The sequence below is a fragment of the Coregonus clupeaformis genome, chromosome 3 (assembly GCF_020615455.1).
Source record: "Coregonus clupeaformis isolate EN_2021a chromosome 3, ASM2061545v1, whole genome shotgun sequence".
NCBI lineage: Eukaryota > Metazoa > Chordata > Actinopteri > Salmoniformes > Salmonidae > Coregonus > Coregonus clupeaformis.
In genome coordinates, this window is record NC_059194.1 from 23,062,245 (window position 1) to 23,081,117 (window position 18,873).

The following is an 18,873-nucleotide window of genomic DNA, read 5'->3' on the forward strand; positions in this document are numbered from 1 at the left end:
CATCTGGCATTCCGACTGACAAATCTGGGTGTGGCGTATTCCAGGAGAATGCTACCTGCCCGAATGCATAGTGCCAACTGTAAAGTTTGTTGGAGGAGGAATAATGTTCTGGGGCTGTTTTTCATGTGAAGGGAAATCTTAACACTACAGGATACAATGACATTCTAGATGATTCTGTGCTTCCAACTTTGTGACAACAGTTTGGGGAAGCCCCTTTCCTGTTTCAGCATGACAATGCCCCCGTGCACAAAGCGAGGTCCATACAGGAATGGTTTGTCGAGATCGGTGTGGAAGAACTTGACTGGCCTGCACAGAGCCCTGAATTCAAGCAAGTCCCCGCAGCAATGTTCCAATATCTAGTGGAAAGCCTTCCCAGAAGAGTGGAGGCTGTTATAGCAGCAAAGGGGGGACCAACTCCAATTTTGATGCCCATGATTTTGGAATTAGATTTTCGACGAGCAGGTGTCCACATGCTTTTGGTCATGTAGTGAATCTCATTCTGTCCCTTTTTGTTGGCGTGCAGCAGCTTTGCCACGAGCCCGAGCTCTTGAATTAACGCGAATCCTGGTAGTCTGGTAATACAACCAGTGATAACCGAGAGACCGATTGTGTGACGACCAGTGAACTGTGTGCAGTAGAACAATCCAGTCCCTGTTGTCCCTTCGTCACTACTGGTCTTTCTTGCTCTCTGCTGTGGTGTCTGGTTCAGGTTGGGGCTCTTCGCTGCTCTCCTCTGGTAGTGAGGGGTTCTGGTCCTCTCCTTTCACACCACGACCCTTCTTTATCTTAGATGCCTCGAAGAGCTCGTTCAGGTTGAATTCACGGATTATGTTTTCCTAGACGTGAATGAGACACACGGTTATGTAAGTGGGGACCTAAAGCCATTTACACACTTCATCAAGTCACACACACACAAGCCCCCACACAGACCGAAGATTCCCCACAACACACACCTTGCTGAAAGTCCAGGACACAGCTTGACACTTATTGTCCACCATTGGACGTCTCATGACCTCCCGCCCTGACTGGAAAAGCACCAATGAAGGGAGCTGCTTGGCCAGAGGAAAGGTGCTAACCTTGTACCTGATAAATAGGTATACACCTTGTGCTGGGGACAACAAAAGGCCACTTTAAAATGTGCAGTTTTGTCACACAACACAATGCCACAGATGTCTCAAGTTTTGAGGGAGCGTGCAATTGGCATGCTGACTGCAGGAATGTCCACCAGAGCTGTTGCCAGAGAATGTAACTTTAATTTCTCTACCATAAGCTGCCTCCAACGTCGTTTTAGAGAATTTGGCAGTAATTCCAATCGGCCTCACAACCGCAGACCACGTGTAACCATGGGTGGGCCTTGTGGGGTAAAACTCATTCTGATTGGCTGGGCCTGGCTCCCCAGTGGGTGGGCCTGGCTGCCAAGTGGGTGGGCCTATGCCCTCCAAGGCCCACCCATAGCTGCACCCCTGCCCAGTCATGTGAAATCCATAGATTTGGGCCTAATTTATTTCCATTGACTGATTTCCTTATATGAACTGTACCTCAGTAAAATCTTAGAAATTGTTGCGTTTATATTTTTGTTCAGTATACTTGGTACTAACCCTAACTCCTAACCGATGCTGCCAAAATCACTCACAGAGCATAGACACACTGGTTGGTTTCGACTAACAAAGTCAAAGTCCAACTCAAACCCTGAAGTATGCATTGTCTTGTCTTAACAAGGAGTCCAACAACTTCCTCTGGTCACTAGTTATAATGCATAATAACTGATAGCAGTGACATTAAGGGTAGTATGACAGTATGTCAGCTCACCAATACACAGTAGGAAGTAGAGGATGCCCAGTCTGATGTCCAGCCTGAAGAAGAGGATGACGTTGGCCACCTTACTGAACATAAACAGGTTCCCTGCATGCTGCTCTATGGTGACTGGAGAACGGGAGAAAGGTTAGGGTTCATGACAGACAAACAGAGAGAGAGGGGGGAGGGGGGAGGGAGACAACGGGGAGGAGTAGAGCAAGAGCAATAATAAAACTCAAGGATAGAAAAGGGTTTTTTATTTTTTTTATTTTACCTTTATTTAACTAGAAAAGTCAGTTAAGAACAAATTCTTATTTACAATGACGGCCTACACCGGCCAAACCCAGACGACGCTGGGCCAATTGTGTGCCGCCCTATGTTAGGACGAGTGAACGAAATAAACAGTGCCGTTACAATCTCCACTTCTCTCTGTAAGACAGGCCCCACAAGTATTGTAAAATACATATTTACAGTAACAACACACCCCAGAAGATTTAGCGCAACAGCGCTGCAACACTACCCTGATACTGACCCAGTCAAAGTCGCATGGGTTCCGGTCCTCCCGTTCAGTGTTCAGGTTTTCGCAAAGTCCCGGACACTTCTTAAGTATGAGGAACGCAGTGGACATCAATATAGACAAGATTGATGTCCATTTGAGGTAAGTGGTAAAAGAAAGCAATAACTCCGGTGATGAACCCCATGTTCCCGAAGCATGCAACAGAGAGAAGAGAAAGAAAGGGGTTTAAGGAAAGTGACAGCTGAAGCAGCAAAAACTCAACCAAAGATTGCGCAACGTGAATGAACGTGACATATGACACCTGTCTGCGCATGCGTACACGGACAAAGCGAAACAACTTTTTGTACATGTTGGCGTTCCGTAGACGGGCGTTTCTTGCAGGTTTCTAGCGCTTTGGCGGGTACCGTAAAAAATAAATAAACAAAGTTAGTCATGGAGGAAACAACTCAGGAGGAAATTTGCCACAAAGGTGCTAAAAGTTCAGAAGATAACGTAGAGGATCAGTCTAATAATGCAACAGGAGATGTTTCGTCTCAGTCGTCGGGTCGTGGAAATGATTCTCACCGGTCAGATGGAGCCGAACCCCGGAGGAACAGGCTACTGCTGTTTAACAAAGTAATGGAGAAGAGCCTACAGAAGTTTATATCCGATGCAAGGTAAGTAGCTTGTGAATGATACATTTGGCTATATATTACGTTGAGCTGAACAATGTTGCACCCTTGGGAAACTAGACAGCTAAATTTGTCTGAATCTGTCGTCAGTTTTCACAGATTTGCCCACACGTTCCATCCGTTCTACAAGAAGAACCCACAGGTGACAGAGAACATCCACAAGCAGTTCATAGAAGACCTACAGAGGACTATACAGGTTGGTCACCATCCCTTAAGTACACTTCATATGAGGGAATGTTAGACTTTTGACATTTCTGACTGTGTGTGTATGTGTGGCACGTATACAGGATGACATTAATAAACTGATCGAAGAGGGGGAGCTACAGTGCAAACTGGATGAGCTGAACAAGCTAGAAGAAGCTGCTAAGAACAGCCAAGACACTGCATGGTTAGTCACTGTCTGCCACCAAAGAGGATGTTGGCCTCTTTGTTTGTGTCTGTATGCTGCCGTGCCTAGTGTCTTCCTCCATCTTGGATTGTCCTGTATGCAATTACATTAATTTATGTGTGTTCACCTTGTAAAATCTGACCTTAGATCAGTGTCCAGTGGCACTTCTGTTCACCCTACTCCTCCTCATGTCCCCCAGGCGTCCCAGTGGAGTGCCTGAGCAGGACCTGTGTAGTTTTGTGATGCCATACTACCTGAAGCAGGAGGCGTACCTGCGGAGGGAGCTGAAGAAGATTCTGGAGGAGAACGCTGTGCTGGCTCAGAGGGTGCAGGCGGGCAGGGAGGGCATCACTCAGACCGAACAGCGCATTGCAACAGCTGTGGACGAGTGGAAGGTGAGCAAGATAGAGATGGAGAATCACTGCATTGGGGGCACAGATCCTCTGAGCTATATATATGGAATGAATGAATGAGTCAGTGTCATTTTTGGCTTTGGTTTAGCAATATTGTGTTTTCACTGTTTCTTTCTCTTTCTTACTGCATCTCTAGGCACCTGCACAGACATCTGTTGGCGAGTTCCAAGCGCTCTCTTCCTCCCTCTACCCCCCTGCGACCTTTGATGTTTGACCCCTGACCCTGAGTAATCAACTGTTCTAAAGCAGAATGGATTTGTCCAATTTGAACCATAACTCTCACCCTGACGTGTTAACTGTGCATTTTTGTAATGAGTATACCAGTTCTCTTTTATTCCCGAGTCTGTGCTTTGCGCATTTTTTTATTAAATAAACTACAAATAAAAAAACGCAACACTAAAAACACATTTGCCTTCATTTAGTAGCTACAGTACATCATTCAAGTATACAATATTAACTTTTGAAACGCACACTTTTATAGCGGATGCCATTGTCAGTACAATTTATCCAGCCAATATATTGCTGGTATTACGGTACTTCGCCGATGGCGAATATGCCACAAAGAAGTCGAGACGAGTCAAGCTGTTGTCATACAATCGTTGCTATATGTGTACAAAACTAAACGTATAGGCGAGGAAATCAATGTCTTTTTTATTATTAAATATATGACATACTCGCAATAGACATGACGGAAATGTTTTCAACTCTGTATGGTCAAAATGAAGCTCAGGGACCTCCCGGATCATCGTCTCTGGGATTCGGACCGGGAAAGCCTCTGCCGCCAAACCAAGTCACGATGGCGGCTCAGATGCCACCTCAGCACGGGGATGAGGGGCCTGCTCTACGGAAGCCGGGAGCCATGAACGAACCTTTTTATTTACTGCGAGAACTACCAGGTAAAGTTAACATTTCAGTGTAGGCAGTACGTAATATGTTTATTCATACTTGAGTGGAGGATTATTATTCGCTAGTTCCTTATGATGTTTTCCAATAACATTATCTAACCTGTGCGCTAGCTGGTTACTAGTCCATTCAATAGACGGTAATGACGTGTAAAGGGGGGCAGGCTGTAAACTGGGTTTACAGGGGGGCGCGCTCCAGGACCGAGTTTGGGAAACCCTGCTCTAGAGCTAGCTGGTTACTGGCTAGTTAGCCCAGTGGGTAGTATATTAATTTATATAATAATATAATATGCCATTTAGCAGACGCTTTTATCCAAAGCGACTTACAGTCATGCGTGCATACATTTTTGTGTATGTGTGCCATAACAAGTTACTCACTCTGGACCGTTGTATGGGACATTGACCTCTGTATGGACTACTCTGGATCTTGTTACTGTATTGACAGTGTCCTTTCCTTTGTGTTTGCCCCTCAGTGGGCAATGAGCTGACGGGCAACACCAACCTCATCACCCATTACAACCTGGAACACGCCTACAACAAGTTCTGTGGCAAGAAGGTCAAGGAGAAGCTCAGCAACTTCCTGCCAGAGTTACCAGGTGAACTACACACTCAGCACAGTTACTCTGTTTACTGTGTGTGTGTTTGTGTGTGTCTGACCCGCCCGGCTGAGTATCCCCACACCTCACTCACTCGCCTCTTCTCCATCTCTCCTCTGTCTCTGTGTAATCAGTGTCTCCGTTTTCACTTCTCTTCTGTGCGGCAGGTAGCCTAGTGGAAACGGTACATTGATGATATTTTTGTTCTATGGAGGGGTGATTTAAAACTGCTCCAGGCGTTCCGTGCTTTTCCTAACTCTTGTTCTGAGCACCAGATTTACTAAGCAATCTGACACACGTCAAATCAGTTTCCTTGATCTTCTGATTTTGTGTGAGGATAATGTTCTATACACTGATCTTTACAGATTTCGACCGAAATATGGCTGTGATGCAAAGAAAATTCAAGGAGAGGGGCTACAAAAATTGTCAGATTAATACTGCCAATGAGAAAATTCAAAACAAATCGATACTTGACCTCTTTCAGGGACAGTCTCGCAAAAAGAATCATTCTTGCGTTCTAACTACACGCTATTCAAAGTGCTCTGAACAAATTAAGGGAATCGTTCACAAACATTGGCACATTCTAAGATCCGATGACAGTATTGGTAATGTGTTTTCAGACCCTCAATTGGTTGTATTCTCGCGGGGCAGAAACCTCAGAGATCAATTGGTAAATTTGGATTTACCACCCCTAAATATCCCTGCACAACGTCTATTTGCGCCTCTACCGGATGGAAACTACAAGTGTAACGGCTGCACTCAATGCAATGGCACTTACAAATGTAGATCCTTTAAACACCCCCAAACAGGGAAACAGATCCCAATCAAAGGTGTTATTACGTGCTCCACTAAGGCAGTTATTTATCTTATAACTTGTCCTTGTGGTAAACATTATGTGGGTAAAACAAAGTGCGAATTAAAAGTAAGAATCTCGGAGCATCGTAGCACCATTAGGTGCAAAAACTCGACATACCCAGTCGCTGCCCACTTTTTGGAAGCGAACCACTCGATTTCGTCCCTACGTTATATCGGCATCAAACATGTCACCCTCCCTAGGAGAGGGGGTGACCTCGACAACTTATTGTTAAAACAAGAGGCTGCCTGGATCTTTAATTTAAAGACCCTTGCTCCCTTCGGTCTCAACGTAGACTTTGATTTGAAGCCATTCTTGTGATTATTGTGATTTTGCTATTCATTGTAAATGTTTGTGGGCCTATGTAGCCAAGTTGTATCTATGATCGTATGCTATCCATGTTTTTTGTATGTTCTGTTTATCTGTGAATTAATCAATGCTATTAGGCCACACCCAGCCATGATTACAGACACCTGCGTGTGTCCTTTGACACTATATAAACTAGTGACCCGCAGTGTTTGTCATTATACCCTGATGAAGACAACTTGTCTGTCGAAATGTTGGTTATTAGGATATTAAATTATTGCATCTGAGCTCCTAGAGTGTGCGGCTTTCCTTTTCTTTTCCAAGTGTTCTACTCCGTTAGCCAGCACCTCGTCTAAATAGGTGTGCGTTTCTTTCGCCTCTATATTAGCCTAGTGGTTAGAGCTTTGGGCCAGTAACTGAAAGGTTGCTGGTTCAAATACCCGTAAAATCTGCCGATATGCCCTTGAACAAAGCATTTAACCATAATTTGCTCAAGGGGTGCCGTACTACTATAGCTGACCCTGTAAAACAATACATTTCACTGCACCTATCCAGTGTGTGAAAATATAACTTTTTTGGTTGTTTTGTTTTTCTCTAGGTATGATAGACTGTCCTGGTACCCAGGATGGCAGTTCGTTGCGCTCTCTGATAGAGAAGCCTCCAGTGTGTGGCAACTCCTTCAGCCCTCTGACCGGAGCCAGCCTCACCGGCTTCAGACTGCACACCGGACCTGTAATCACACACACACACACACACACAGGGAGTAACTGATTACATAAAAACAAACCGTAATCTGTTACGTTACTAGGCAAACCATTTTTATAATACAATGCTCAAAAAAATAAAGGGAACACTTAAACAACACAATGTAACTCCAAGTCAATCACACTTCTGTGAAATCAAACTGTCCACTTAGGAAGCTACACTGATTGACAATACATTTCACATGCTGTTGTGCAAATGGAATAGACAACAGGTGGAAATTATAGGCAATTAGCAAGACACCCCCAATAAAGGACTGGTTTTGCAGGTGTTGACCACAGACCACTTCTCAGTTCCTATGCTTCCTGGCTGATGTTTTGGTCACTTTTGAATGCTGGCGGTGCTTTCACTCTAGTGGTAGCATGAGACGGAGTCTACAACCCACACAAGTGGCTCAGGTAGTGCAGCTCATCCAGGATGCCACATCAATGCGAGCTGTGGCAAGAAGGTTTGCTGTGTCTGTCAGCATAGTGTCCAGAGCATGGAGGCGCTACCAGGAGACAGGCCAGTACATCAGGAGACGTGGAGGAGGCCGTAGGAGGGCAACAACCCAGCAGCAGGACTGCTACCTCCGCCTTTGTGCAAGGAGGAGCAGGAGAAGCACTGCCAGAGCCCTGCAAAATGACCTCCAGCAGGCCACAAATGTGCATGTGTCTGCTCAAACGGTCAGAAACAGACTCCATGAGGGTGGTATGAGGGCCCGACGTCCACAGGTGGGGGTTGTGCTTACAGCCCAACACCGTGCAGGACGTTTGGCATTTGCCAGAGAACACCAAGATTGGCAAATTCGCCACTGGCGCCCTGTGCTCTTCACAGATGAAAGCAGATTCAGACTGAGCACATGTGACAGACGTGACAGACGCCGTGGAGAACGTTCTGCTGCCTGCAACATCCTCCAGCATGACCGGTTTGGCAGTGGGTCAGTCATGGTGTGGGGTGGCATTTCTTTGGGGGGCCGCACAGCCCTCCATGTGCTCGCCAGAGGTAGCCTGACTGCCATTAGGTACCGAGATGAGATCCTCAGACCCCTTGTGAGACCATATGCTGGTGCGGTTGGCCATGGGTTCCTCCTAATGCAAGACAATGCTAGACCTCATGTGGCTGGAGTGTGTTAGCAGTTCCTGCAAGAGGAAGGCATTGATGCTATGGACTGGCCCGCCCGTTCCCCAGACCTGAATCCAATTGAGCACATCTGGGACATCATGTCTCACTCCATCCACCAACGCCACGTTGCACCACAGACTGTCCAGGAGTTGGCGGATGCTTTAGTCCAGGTCTGGGAGGAGATCCCTCAGGAGACCATCCGCCACCTCATCAGGAGCATGCCCAGGTGTTGTAGGGAGGTCATACAGGCACGTGGAGGCCACACACACTACTGAGCCTCATTTTGACTTGTTTTAAGGACATTACATCAAAGTTGGATCAGCCTGTAGTGTGGTTTTCCACTTTAATTTTGAGGGTGACTCCAAATCCAGACCTCCATGGGTTGATAAATTTGATTTCCATTGATAATTTTTGTGTGATTTTGTTGTCAGCACATTCAACTATGTAAAGAAAAAAGTATTTAATAAGATTATTTCATTCATTCAGATCTAGGATGTGTTATTTTAGTGTTCCCTTTATTTTTTTGAGCAGTGTATTACAGATACTTTTGAGAAACTAAATTACTTCTTGGACTACTTTTACATTCAGAAAGGATGTTTGCGAAAAAATACTTTCACACCTTTCTGTTTTCTCAGACATATTCAATTCATCATTGAAAAAAGACGCAAGTTTAAGTTTGTTCCGCCTGAGTGAGTCTGGCCACAAGTCAGATACCACTATGATGAAACACCAAATGCGTTTGAAGGATCCTTTTTGTCTTTTTCTAATACCTCTTAAGGGAAAAGTAATCAAAAAGTAACTACAAGTAATCTGATTACGTTACTGAGTTTAGGTAATCCAAAAGTTACATTACTGATTACAAATTTGGACATGTAATTGGAATGGATTACATTTAGAAAGTAACCTACCCAACCCTGCACTCACACACCTTTCTTTGACCACAATGCTCACACATTCTAGGGAACTTTATTAATCAACATTAGGCCGTAAAATGTCTGTACTGCTAACGAAGATGTGAAGATGATATATACTCTCTGTGTGTTTGTGGTCTAGCTACCAGAGCAGTACAGACTGATGCACATCCAGCCCCCAAAGAAGAAGAGCAAAAACAAGCACAAACACCACCGACCACAGGATCCCATACCGCAAGGTAACACACACACACACACACACACACACACACACACACACACACACACACACACACACACACACACAGATACAGATACAGTGCCTTGAAAAAGTATTCATCCCCCTTGGCTTTTTTCCTATTTTGTTGCATTACAACCTGTAATTTAAATTGATTTTTATTTGGATGTCATGTAATGGACATAGACAAAATAGTCCAAATTGGTGAAGTGAAATGAAAAAAATAACTTATTTCAAAAATTCAAAAAAATAAATAACGGAAAAGTGGTGCGTGCATATGTATTCACCCCCTTTGCTATGAAGCCCCTAAATAAGATCTGGTGCAACCAATTACCTTCAGAAGTCACATAATTAGTTAGATTGCACACAGGTGGACTTTATTTAAGTGTCACATGATCTGTCACATGATCTCAGTGTATATATACACCTGTTCTGAAAGGCCCCAGAGTCTGCAACACCACAAGGAGCTCTCCAAACAGGTCAGGGACAAAGTTGTGGAGAAGCACAGATCAGGGTTGGGTTATTTAAAAAATATCAGAAACTTTGAACATCCCACAGAGCACCATTAAATCCATTATTATAAAATGGAAAGAATATGGCACCACAACAAACCTGCCAAGAGAGGGCCGCCCACCAAAACTCACGGACCAGGCAAGGAGGGCATTAATCAGAGAGGCAACAAAGAGACCAAAGTCTGAAAAATGTATGCACTCACTAACTGTAAGTCGCTCTGGATAAGAGCATCTGCTAAATGACTAAAATGTAAATAACCCTGAAGGAGCTGCAAAGCTCCACAGCGGAGATTGGAGTATCTGTCCATAGGACCACTTTAAGCCGTACGCTCCACAGAGCTGGGCTTTACGGAAGAGTGGCCATAAAAAAAGCCATTGCTTAAAGAAAAGAATAAGCAAGTACGTTTGGTGTTCACCAAAAGCCATGTGGGAGACTCCCGAAACATATGGAAGAAGGTACTCTGGTCAGATGAGACTAAAATTGAGCTTTTTGGCCATCCAGGAAAACGCTATGTCTGCCGCAAACCCAACACCTCTCATCACCCCGAGAACACCATCCCCACAGTGAAGCATGATGGTGGCAACATCATGCTGTGGGGATGTTTTTCATCAGCAGGGACTGGGAAACTGGTCAGAATTGAAGGAATGATGGATACAGGGAAATTCTTAAGGGAAACCTGTTTCAGTCTTCCAGAGATTTCAGACTGGGACGGAGGTTCACCTTCCAGCAGGACAATGACCCTAAGCATACTGCTAAAGCAACACTCGAGTGGTTTAGGAGGAAACATTTAAATGTCTTGGAATGGCCTAGTCAAAGCCCAGACCTCAATCCAATTGAGAATATGTGGTATGACTTAAAGATTGCTGTACACCAGCGGAACTCATCCAACTTGAAGGAGCTGGAGCAGTTTTGCCTTAAAATGTGCCAAGCTTATAGAGACATACCCCGAGAGACTTGCAGCTGTAATTGCTGTATAAGGTGGCTCTACAAACTATTGACTTTGGGGGGGTGAATAGTTACAGTGAGGGAAAAAAGTATTTGATCCCCTGCTGATTTTGTACGTTTGCCCACTGACAAAGAAATTATCAGTCTATTATTTTAATGGTAGGTATATTTGAACAGTGAGAGACAGAATAACAACAACAAAAATCCATAAAAATGCATGTCAAAAATCTTATAAATTGATTTGCATTTTAATGAGGGAAATAAGTATTTGACCCCTCTGCAAAACATGACTTAGTACTTGGTGGCAAAACCCTTGTTGGCAATCACAGAGGTCAGACGTTTCTTGTAGTTGGCCACCAGGTTTGCACACATCTCAGGAGGGGTTTTGTCCCACTCCTCTTTGCGTGTTTTGGGTCATTGTCATGCTGGAATACCCATCCACGACCCATTTTCAATGCCCTGGCTGAGGGAAGGTGGTTCTCACCCAAGATTTGACGGTACATGGCCCCGTCCATCGTCCCTTTGATGCGGTGAAGTTGTCCTGTCCCCTTAGCAGAAAAACACCCCCAAAGCATAATGTTTCCACCTCCATGTTTGACGGTGGGGATGGTGTTCTTGGGGTCATAGGCAGCATTCCTTATCCTCCAAACACGGCGAGTTGAGTTGATGCCAAAGAGCTCCATTTTGGTCTCATCTGACCACAACACTTTCACCTAGTCCTCCTCTGAATCATTCAGATGTTCATTGGCAAACTTCAGACGGGCATGTATATGTGCTTTCTTGAGCAGGGGGACCTTGCGGGCGCTGCAGGATTTCAGTCCTTCATGGCGTAGTGTGTTACCAATTGTTTTCTTGGTGACTATGGTCCCAGCTGCCTTGAGATCATTGACAAGATCCTCACGTGTCGTTCTGGGCTAATTCCTCACCGTTCTGATGATCATTGCAACTCCACGAGGTGAGATCTTGCATGGAGCCCCAGGCCGAGGGAGATTGACAGTTATTTTGTGTTTCTTCCATTTGCGAATAATCGCACCAACTGTTGTCACCTTCTCACCAAGCTGCTTGGCGATGGTCTTGTAGCCCATTCTAGCCTTGTGTAGGTCTACAATCTTGTCCCTGACATCCTTGGAGAGCTCTTTGGTCTTGGCCATGGTGGAGAGTTTGGAATCTGATTGATTGATTGCTTCTGTGGACAGGTGTCTTTTATACAGGTAACAAGCTGAGATTAGGAGCACTCCCTTTAAGAGTGTGCTCCTAATCTCAGCTCGTTACCAAAATAAAAAGACACCTGGGAGCCAGAAATCTTTCTGATTGAGAGAGGGTCAAATACTTATTTCCCTCATTAAAATGCAAATCAATTTATAACATTTTTGACATGCGTTTTTCTGGATTTTTTTGTTGTTATTCTGTCTCTCACTGTTCAAATAAACCTACCATTAAAATTATAGACTGATCATTTCTTTGTCAGTGGGCAAACGTACAAAATCAGCAGGGGATCAAATACTTTTTTCCTTCACTGTATGCAGTTTTCTTGTCTTATTTCTTGTTTGTTTCACAAAAAAAATATGTTGCATCTTCAAAGTGGTAGGAATGTGTAAATCAAATTATACAACCCCCCCAAAAATCCATTTAAACTCCAGGTTGTAAGGCAACAAAATAGTAAAAATGCCAAGGGGGGTGAATACTTTCGCAAGGCACTGTACACCACCATCCAACATCCTTTGAAACCCTTCCTTGTGTTTTTACAGAAACCCCCTCAGACTCTGACCCCAAGAAGAAGAAGAAAAAGAGGGATGACGACCCCGACCGCAAGAAGAAAAAGAAGGACAAGAAAAAGAAGAAGGTAAGACTACTGTCCTGACCCTCTCTCCACCTCTTGCACTGACATTTGGATATAGGAGGCCCCTAACCTCGCCCCCGGGTTAATTGCGTGGAGCCTGGAACAACAAGACTCAAATGTGGGAGTGACTAAATCAAAATATATACAGTGGGGAGAACAAGTATTTGATACACTGCCGATTTTGCAGGTTTTCCTACTTACAAAGCATGTAGAGGTCTGTACTTTTTATCATAGGTACACTTTAACTGTGAGAGACGGAATCTAAAACAGAAATCCAGAAAATCACATTGTATGATTTTTAAGTAATTAATTTGCATTTTATTGCATGACATAAGTATTTGATCACCTACCAACCAGTAAGAATTCCGGCTCTCACAGACCTGTTAGTTTTTCTTTAAGAAGCCCTCCTGTTCTCCACTCATTACCTGTATTAACTGCACCTGTTTGAACTCGTTACCTGTATAAAAGACACCTGTCCACACACTCAATCAAACAGACTCCAACCTCTCCACAATGGCCAAGACCAGAGAGCTGTGTAAGGACATCAGAGATACAATTGTAGACCTGCACAAGGCTGGGATGCGCTACAGGACAATAGGCAAGCAGCTTGGTGAGAAGGCAACAACTGTTGGCGCAATTATTAGAAAATGGAAGAAGTTCAAGATGACGGTCAATCACCCTCGGTCTGGGGCTCCATGCAAGATCTCACCTCGTGGGGCATCAATGATCATGAGGAAGGTGAGGGATCAGCCCAGAACTACACGGCAGGACCTGGTCAATGACCTGAAGAGAGCTGGGACCACAGTCTCAAAGAAAATCATTAGTAACACACTACGCCATCATGGATTAAAATCCTGCAGCGCACGCAAGGTCCCCCCTGCTCAAGCCAGCGCATGTCCAGGCCCGTCTGAAGTTTGCCAATGACCATCTGGATGATCCAGAGGAGGAATGGGAGAAGGTCATGTGGTCTGATGAGACAAAAATAGAGCTTTTTGGTCTAAACTCCACTCGCCGTGTTTGGAGGAAGAAGAAGGATGAGTACAACCCCAAGAACACCATCCCAACCGTGAAGCATGGAGGTGGAAACATCATTCTTTGGGGATGCTTTTCTGCAAAGGGGACAGGACGACGGCACTGTATTGAGGGGAGGATGGATGGGGCCATGTATCGCGAGATCTTGGCCAACAACCTCCTTCCCTCAGTAAGAGCATTGAAGATGGGTCGTGGCTGGGTCTTCCAGCATGACAACAACCCGAAACACACAGCCAGGGCAACTAAGGAGTGGCTCCGTAAGAAGCATCTCAAGGTCCTGGAGTGGCCTAGCCAGTCTCCAGACCTGAACCCAATAGAAAATCTTTGGAGGGAGCTGAAAGTCCGTATTGCCCAGCGACAGCCCCAAAACCTGAAGGATCTGGAGAAGGTCTGTATGGAGGAGTGGGCCAAAATCCCTGCTGCAGTGTGTGCAAACCTGGTCTAGACCTACAGGAAACGTATGATCTCTGTAATTGCAAACAAAGGTTTCTGTACCAAATATTAAGTTCTGCTTTTCTGATGTATCAAATACTTATGTCATGCAATAAAATGCAAATTAATTACTTAAAAATCATAGTGTGATATTCTGGATTTTTGTTTTTGATTCCGTCTCTCACAGTTGAAGTGTACCTATGATAAAAATTACAGACCTCTACATGCTTTGTAAGTAGGAAAACCTGCAAAATCGGCAGTGTATCAAATACTTGTTCTCCCCACTGTATTTGTCATTATTTGATCTTAGAAAATCACACGACTGCAAGCCGTGGCTCAGAAAATGTGGTGTGCTATTAAAATCGTACATCAGAAACTAAATGGAGGCCAGCTACCTTTTGAGCTAGCTCACTTTGCTGGCTATACATCTAAATCTGTGTGGTCAACGTGTGTCGCACTTGTGTGGAAAACTAACTATACCAATATAAACGACAGAAGGGACAAATCTGCTGAAAAATTGCTTAAATCTCCATGTTGCATCAAACGAGTGCATACAGGGGGAATAAAAACAGTGGTACACAAGACGGCGGTAAGGGGTTAGGAGGGAGGTGATTGATTTAGAAGATGAAGCCAATGTCTATGGGTTGGGACTTTTTCTATAGTGTTTGTGCCTCTTCTTGCAGAACCGCCACAGTCCGGACCACCCTGGCTTGGCTGGCTCTCAGCCCAACAGCAACAGCCTCCGATAGACCAGGCAGACACCGTGTGTGTGAGAGGGAGGAGCAGCGTGTGAGTGTGTTTGAAGAGAATTAGGAAATGTTTGTGAGAATGTATGCAGATACGAGAGATTATGCATGTGAGAGAGGGAAAGAAAAAATGTATGTTTGTACAGGATGTGAGTTCGTGAGAAAGGTCAAGTGTGTGGGTGGCAGATTGGATGTGAGCATTGGAGAGTAATGTTGTTACAGTATGACAGACATAAGGTCACTGTGATGTTCTGACTGAGTGTATATGATGAGTGTCCCTTTTTCATTTGGTTGGGATATTCTCTAACCACACATTATATTCCAATAAACTTTGGTTATTATTGTTCATGCTGAGTTGCTCCTCTTTCTGTTGTATGGGCTTCTCCTCTATGCCTGAAACGTTGCCTTTGGTGACCTGTTGTTTCAGTCTTAGGCATATGGTCTCATCCAGCTAAAGTGTGACTAGCAAAGTCGTAGTCAGGAATATGCAGCGGCATGTGTTTACAATCTGAAAACATCCATTCAACATTTAATTTATATATGACTATTCTGCCAAGTACTAACTTGGAAGATTGTCAGGAATATCAAAGCACACAGTCACAGGACAGTTTCCTACATATTTGTTTATTATTTATTTGATCAGACTTAAAGCTGGCTTTAGTCCCCAAATGAGACATGGCACAAAAAAATTGCATATCACTTCCGACACAACAAAGCTATAAAAGGAGCGAGATAGGGAGGGGATACAATACATTTCATAATTATGGCATATTAGCGACATGCCCCATGCCCCTGAGGAAAAGTGCTGTACACTTTAAACATAAAATAACCTATCTATTTCATATGGCTTTGCAGCCCATAGAAATAGAATGACTGGAATGGCTCACACATTATTTTTCTATGTTGTAGCCACCCTCAACATGGCTTTGGTTTCCCAGGTGATGTTTGGTACTGTCTGTCGCTGTGGTTTTACATTCAATTCTATGGCAGTGAGGTCAGGTACAAAAACCAACATATTTCGTCATAATATAGTAATGATTCACATCATTAACAGTTGCATAATAGAAAAGCATCAGACTATTTATATAGAGAAATTTAAAGTGACTTTTAACATTAAAGACAGTGTTGTTACACATCTCTTTGGTGACGTCTATGTACAGTGGAGCATTACACCAGAAGCATTTGCATAAGAGAAAAAAACCTTGTCCTTGGGAACACCTTCCTAAAATTGAGTTGCACTGCCCCCTTTTTCCCTCAGAACAGCCTCAATTCGTCAGGGCATGGAATCTACAAGGTGTCGCAAGCATTCCACAGGGATGCTGGCCCATGTTGACTCCAATGCTTCCCACAGTTGTGTCAAGTTGGCTGGATGTCCTTTGGGTGGTGGACCATTCTTGATTCACACAGGTGCGCAACTGAGCAAGAGGACAAATACATTAAAGTGTCTAGTTTGAGAAACAGACGCCTCAAAGGTCCTCAACTGGCAGCTTCATTAAATAGTACCCGCAAAACACCAGTCTCAACGTCAACAGTGAAGAGGTGACTCCGGGATGCTCTTGCTCAGTTGTGCACCAGGGCCTCCCACTCCTCTTTCTATTCTGGTTAGAGACAGTTTGTGCTGTTCTGTGAAGGGAGTAGTACACGGCGTTGTACGAGATCTTCAGTTTCTTGGCAATTTCTCGTATGGAATAGCCTTCATTTCTCAGAACAAGAATAGACTAACGAGTTTCAGAAGAAAGTTCTTTGTCTCTGGCCATTTTGAGCCTGTAATCGAACCCACAATTGCTGATGCTCCAGATACTCAACTAGTCTCAAGAAGGCCAGTTTTATTGCTTCTTTAATCAGCACAACAGTTTTCCGCTGTGCTAATATAATTGTAAAAGGGTTGTCTAATGATCAATTAGCCTTTTAAAATGATAAACTTGGATTAGCAAACACAACGTGCCATTGGAACACAGGACTGATGGTTGCTGATAATGGGCCTCTGTATGCCTATGTAGATATTCCATTAAAAATCAGCCATTTCCAGCTACCATAGCCATTTACAACATTAACAATGTCTACACTGTATTTCTGATCGACTTGATGTTATTTTAATGGACAAAAAAAGTGCTTTTCTTTTGAAAACAAGGACATTTCTAAGTGACCCCAAACCTTTGAATGGTAGTGTATATGTAGTAAATATATATTGTTTTACACACACAAGTTAATTCCTGGTCACAAAACTGTAAAAGTATTAGACACATTGGATACATTACCAATGTATGTGTCTACTTTTGAAAATCAGTCTCACCTTTCGGTGTCATGTGAAGTGTCACACCATTTCATGTTTTCCTATTTAAAAACAAAATCCTAAAATGAGAGTTCAGTGGAGAATGACCAATTGGCTCTACTTCATAAATCTTTAAACAATCTATGCATAGTTTATCTACGCTGTCTTGTCTGTACATGTTTATATTGTTTGGAAAATTAAAAATAATCGTACCAAAAATGAAAAATCGACGTATTACATGGTTAATGGGTGATAAATTGACCAATGAAAAGACAAATCTACACACACAGTACACTCACACAGATGGGTCTTGGTTGTAGAGAGACGGTTAAGGGAATAGAAGAGGTAGTTAGTGTCTCTACAGTCAGCCAGTCTGTGAAAGAGAGTGCTTAAGAGCCAGCACATGCACATGTGTGTGTCTGTATGTATGTATGTTTGTTTATGCGATATTAAGATAAATGTTCTGAGAAAAATATGATTGTAATACAAACGTCAATGGCATAATATTTGGTATAACAAATTGTAGCATTCTTCCTGGCTGGATGTCTGATTTCACCCAAGTGTCATAGTACAACCTATCACGACCTTATAACTATGCTATTCACACTTTATTACATGTCATTTTGATACCTATTTTGTCTATGACACCCAGCGTATTTGATTAACAGAAACAGAAACACTATCATTGTTTTGTTTCAGTAGAAGCTGCACAATTCATATCTGAATATCATTCTTTGGTGTTGTGTTTTCTTTGTCAGCATGGATTGAGTAATATTAAAGGAGTAACATGCCACTGAAGGGTTTTTCATGTACCATAGAAGTCTTGGCTTAGCCACACCGCCATATGAGGGTCTGTCTGCTTGTGACCAGTGAAATGTGATTTGGATATTCTGAACTGAACAAAATAATGATGACAACTTATCCTTATCTAGACATTCCAATTCAAGCAACTCCATTGACTAGTATCTAACTTAAAGTCATGAAATGTTAGTTGATCATGGTTCGAAGTTCTATGGCTTAGGGCTCTATTCAATCTGCATCGCTGAAGCGATACAAATGTAAAGGTAATTTCCGATTAAGCTGACATATGCAGTGTTTACCGTGAATGCAGTTTCCGCCAACGCGGGAACATTGCCATAAAATTTTGATTGGGCTTTAGCGCTGAACTTCCGCGATACCAATTGAATAAAGCCCTAAAGCAACAAAAACAGCAACGGCAATAATGCTAACAATGCAACAACAAAAAATGTTTACTTGGTGACGATATTGTGGTTACTGATTTGGTGGATACCATGGACATTGACACAAATAATCCTACAGTTCCCAAAATCCTTAGCATTGCTCCAGAACCACTTCCTATGCTTCCTGGATGCTGTGACCATTGCTACGGTGTTTGAGGCCGTTGGTCTCTGAGTGGTTGAGAGCCTCTCTCTCCTGGCCAGTGGCATTCTTGTCCTGAGCCTCCTTCTCCTGGATCAGGTGTCTGCGATGGTAGAACAGGTATACAGGCAACAAAAAGCCAGCCAATGAGAAGAGGACCATGCCCAGGTTGATCTGATGCGGGGACAAAGATATGGGAATTTAGACAACAAGTCAGGGGTTACAAAGTCTTGTACATTATGGGTAACTGCACTGGAA

General features: G+C 43.6%; 4 protein-coding genes across 5 annotated transcripts in view; 2 read left to right on the top strand and 2 right to left on the bottom strand.

The window, feature by feature from the left end:
- Window positions 1-415: 415 nt before the first annotated feature.
- On the bottom strand, window positions 416-2,588 carry LOC121542237 (thioredoxin-related transmembrane protein 2-B). Its single transcript, XM_041851695.1, has 4 exons — window positions 2,327-2,588; window positions 1,810-1,923; window positions 954-1,108; window positions 416-836 (listed from the first exon to the last, which is right to left on the bottom strand). The coding sequence occupies exons 2-4, from the start codon at window positions 1,889-1,891 to the stop codon at window positions 669-671; spliced, it is 405 nt and encodes a 134-aa protein (XP_041707629.1). The 5' UTR covers window positions 1,892-1,923; window positions 2,327-2,588; the 3' UTR covers window positions 416-668.
- A 78-nt stretch (window positions 2,589-2,666) lies between these two features.
- On the top strand, window positions 2,667-4,188 carry si:dkey-6i22.5 (polyamine-modulated factor 1). The gene is made up of 5 exons (XM_041851693.2): window positions 2,667-2,967; window positions 3,073-3,178; window positions 3,270-3,370; window positions 3,570-3,765; window positions 3,920-4,188. The coding sequence occupies exons 1-5, from the start codon at window positions 2,744-2,746 to the stop codon at window positions 3,995-3,997; spliced, it is 705 nt and encodes a 234-aa protein (XP_041707627.1). The 5' UTR covers window positions 2,667-2,743; the 3' UTR covers window positions 3,998-4,188.
- A 123-nt stretch (window positions 4,189-4,311) lies between these two features.
- med19a (mediator complex subunit 19a) lies at window positions 4,312-15,309 on the top strand. Its single transcript, XM_041851688.2, has 6 exons — window positions 4,312-4,679; window positions 5,159-5,281; window positions 7,039-7,172; window positions 9,360-9,456; window positions 12,662-12,756; window positions 14,901-15,309. The coding sequence occupies exons 1-6, from the start codon at window positions 4,469-4,471 to the stop codon at window positions 14,964-14,966; spliced, it is 726 nt and encodes a 241-aa protein (XP_041707622.1). The 5' UTR covers window positions 4,312-4,468; the 3' UTR covers window positions 14,967-15,309.
- A 2,090-nt stretch (window positions 15,310-17,399) lies between these two features.
- The window catches only part of LOC121542253 (large neutral amino acids transporter small subunit 3), a 36,832-nt gene continuing 35,358 nt past the window's right edge, over window positions 17,400-18,873 (bottom strand). For both annotated transcript variants that reach the window (XM_041851697.2, XM_041851696.2), the window contains exon 15: window positions 17,400-18,789. In XM_041851697.2, the coding sequence (XP_041707631.1) occupies window positions 18,592-18,789 (198 nt within the window). In that variant the 3' untranslated portion in view covers window positions 17,400-18,591. The remainder of the gene's footprint in view (window positions 18,790-18,873) is intronic.

What these genes read in the sequence shown, in the direction of transcription:
- med19a (XM_041851688.2), top strand. Translation starts at nt 4,469, where the DNA reads ATGACGGAAATGTTTTCAACTCTGTATGGTCAAAATGAAGCTCAGGGA. An exon ending in TCAGACTGCACACCGGACCT is followed by an intron (nt 7,173 to 9,359) that starts GTAATCACACAC and finishes TTTGTGGTCTAG; the next exon opens with CTACCAGAGCAGTACAGACT. An exon ending in ACAGGATCCCATACCGCAAG is followed by an intron (nt 9,457 to 12,661) that starts GTAACACACACA and finishes GTGTTTTTACAG; the next exon opens with AAACCCCCTCAGACTCTGAC.
- LOC121542237 (XM_041851695.1), bottom strand. Translation starts at nt 1,891, where the DNA reads ATGTTCAGTAAGGTGGCCAACGTCATCCTCTTCTTCAGGCTGGACATC. An exon ending in CTACTTCCTACTGTGTATTG is followed by an intron (nt 1,109 to 1,809) that starts GTGAGCTGACAT and finishes TGTTGTCCCCAG; the next exon opens with CACAAGGTGTATACCTATTT. An exon ending in TGTCCTGGACTTTCAGCAAG is followed by an intron (nt 837 to 953) that starts GTGTGTGTTGTG and finishes ATTCACGTCTAG; the next exon opens with GAAAACATAATCCGTGAATT.
- si:dkey-6i22.5 (XM_041851693.2), top strand. Translation starts at nt 2,744, where the DNA reads ATGGAGGAAACAACTCAGGAGGAAATTTGCCACAAAGGTGCTAAAAGT. An exon ending in AACAGCCAAGACACTGCATG is followed by an intron (nt 3,371 to 3,569) that starts GTTAGTCACTGT and finishes CATGTCCCCCAG; the next exon opens with GCGTCCCAGTGGAGTGCCTG. An exon ending in CAGCTGTGGACGAGTGGAAG is followed by an intron (nt 3,766 to 3,919) that starts GTGAGCAAGATA and finishes CTGCATCTCTAG; the next exon opens with GCACCTGCACAGACATCTGT.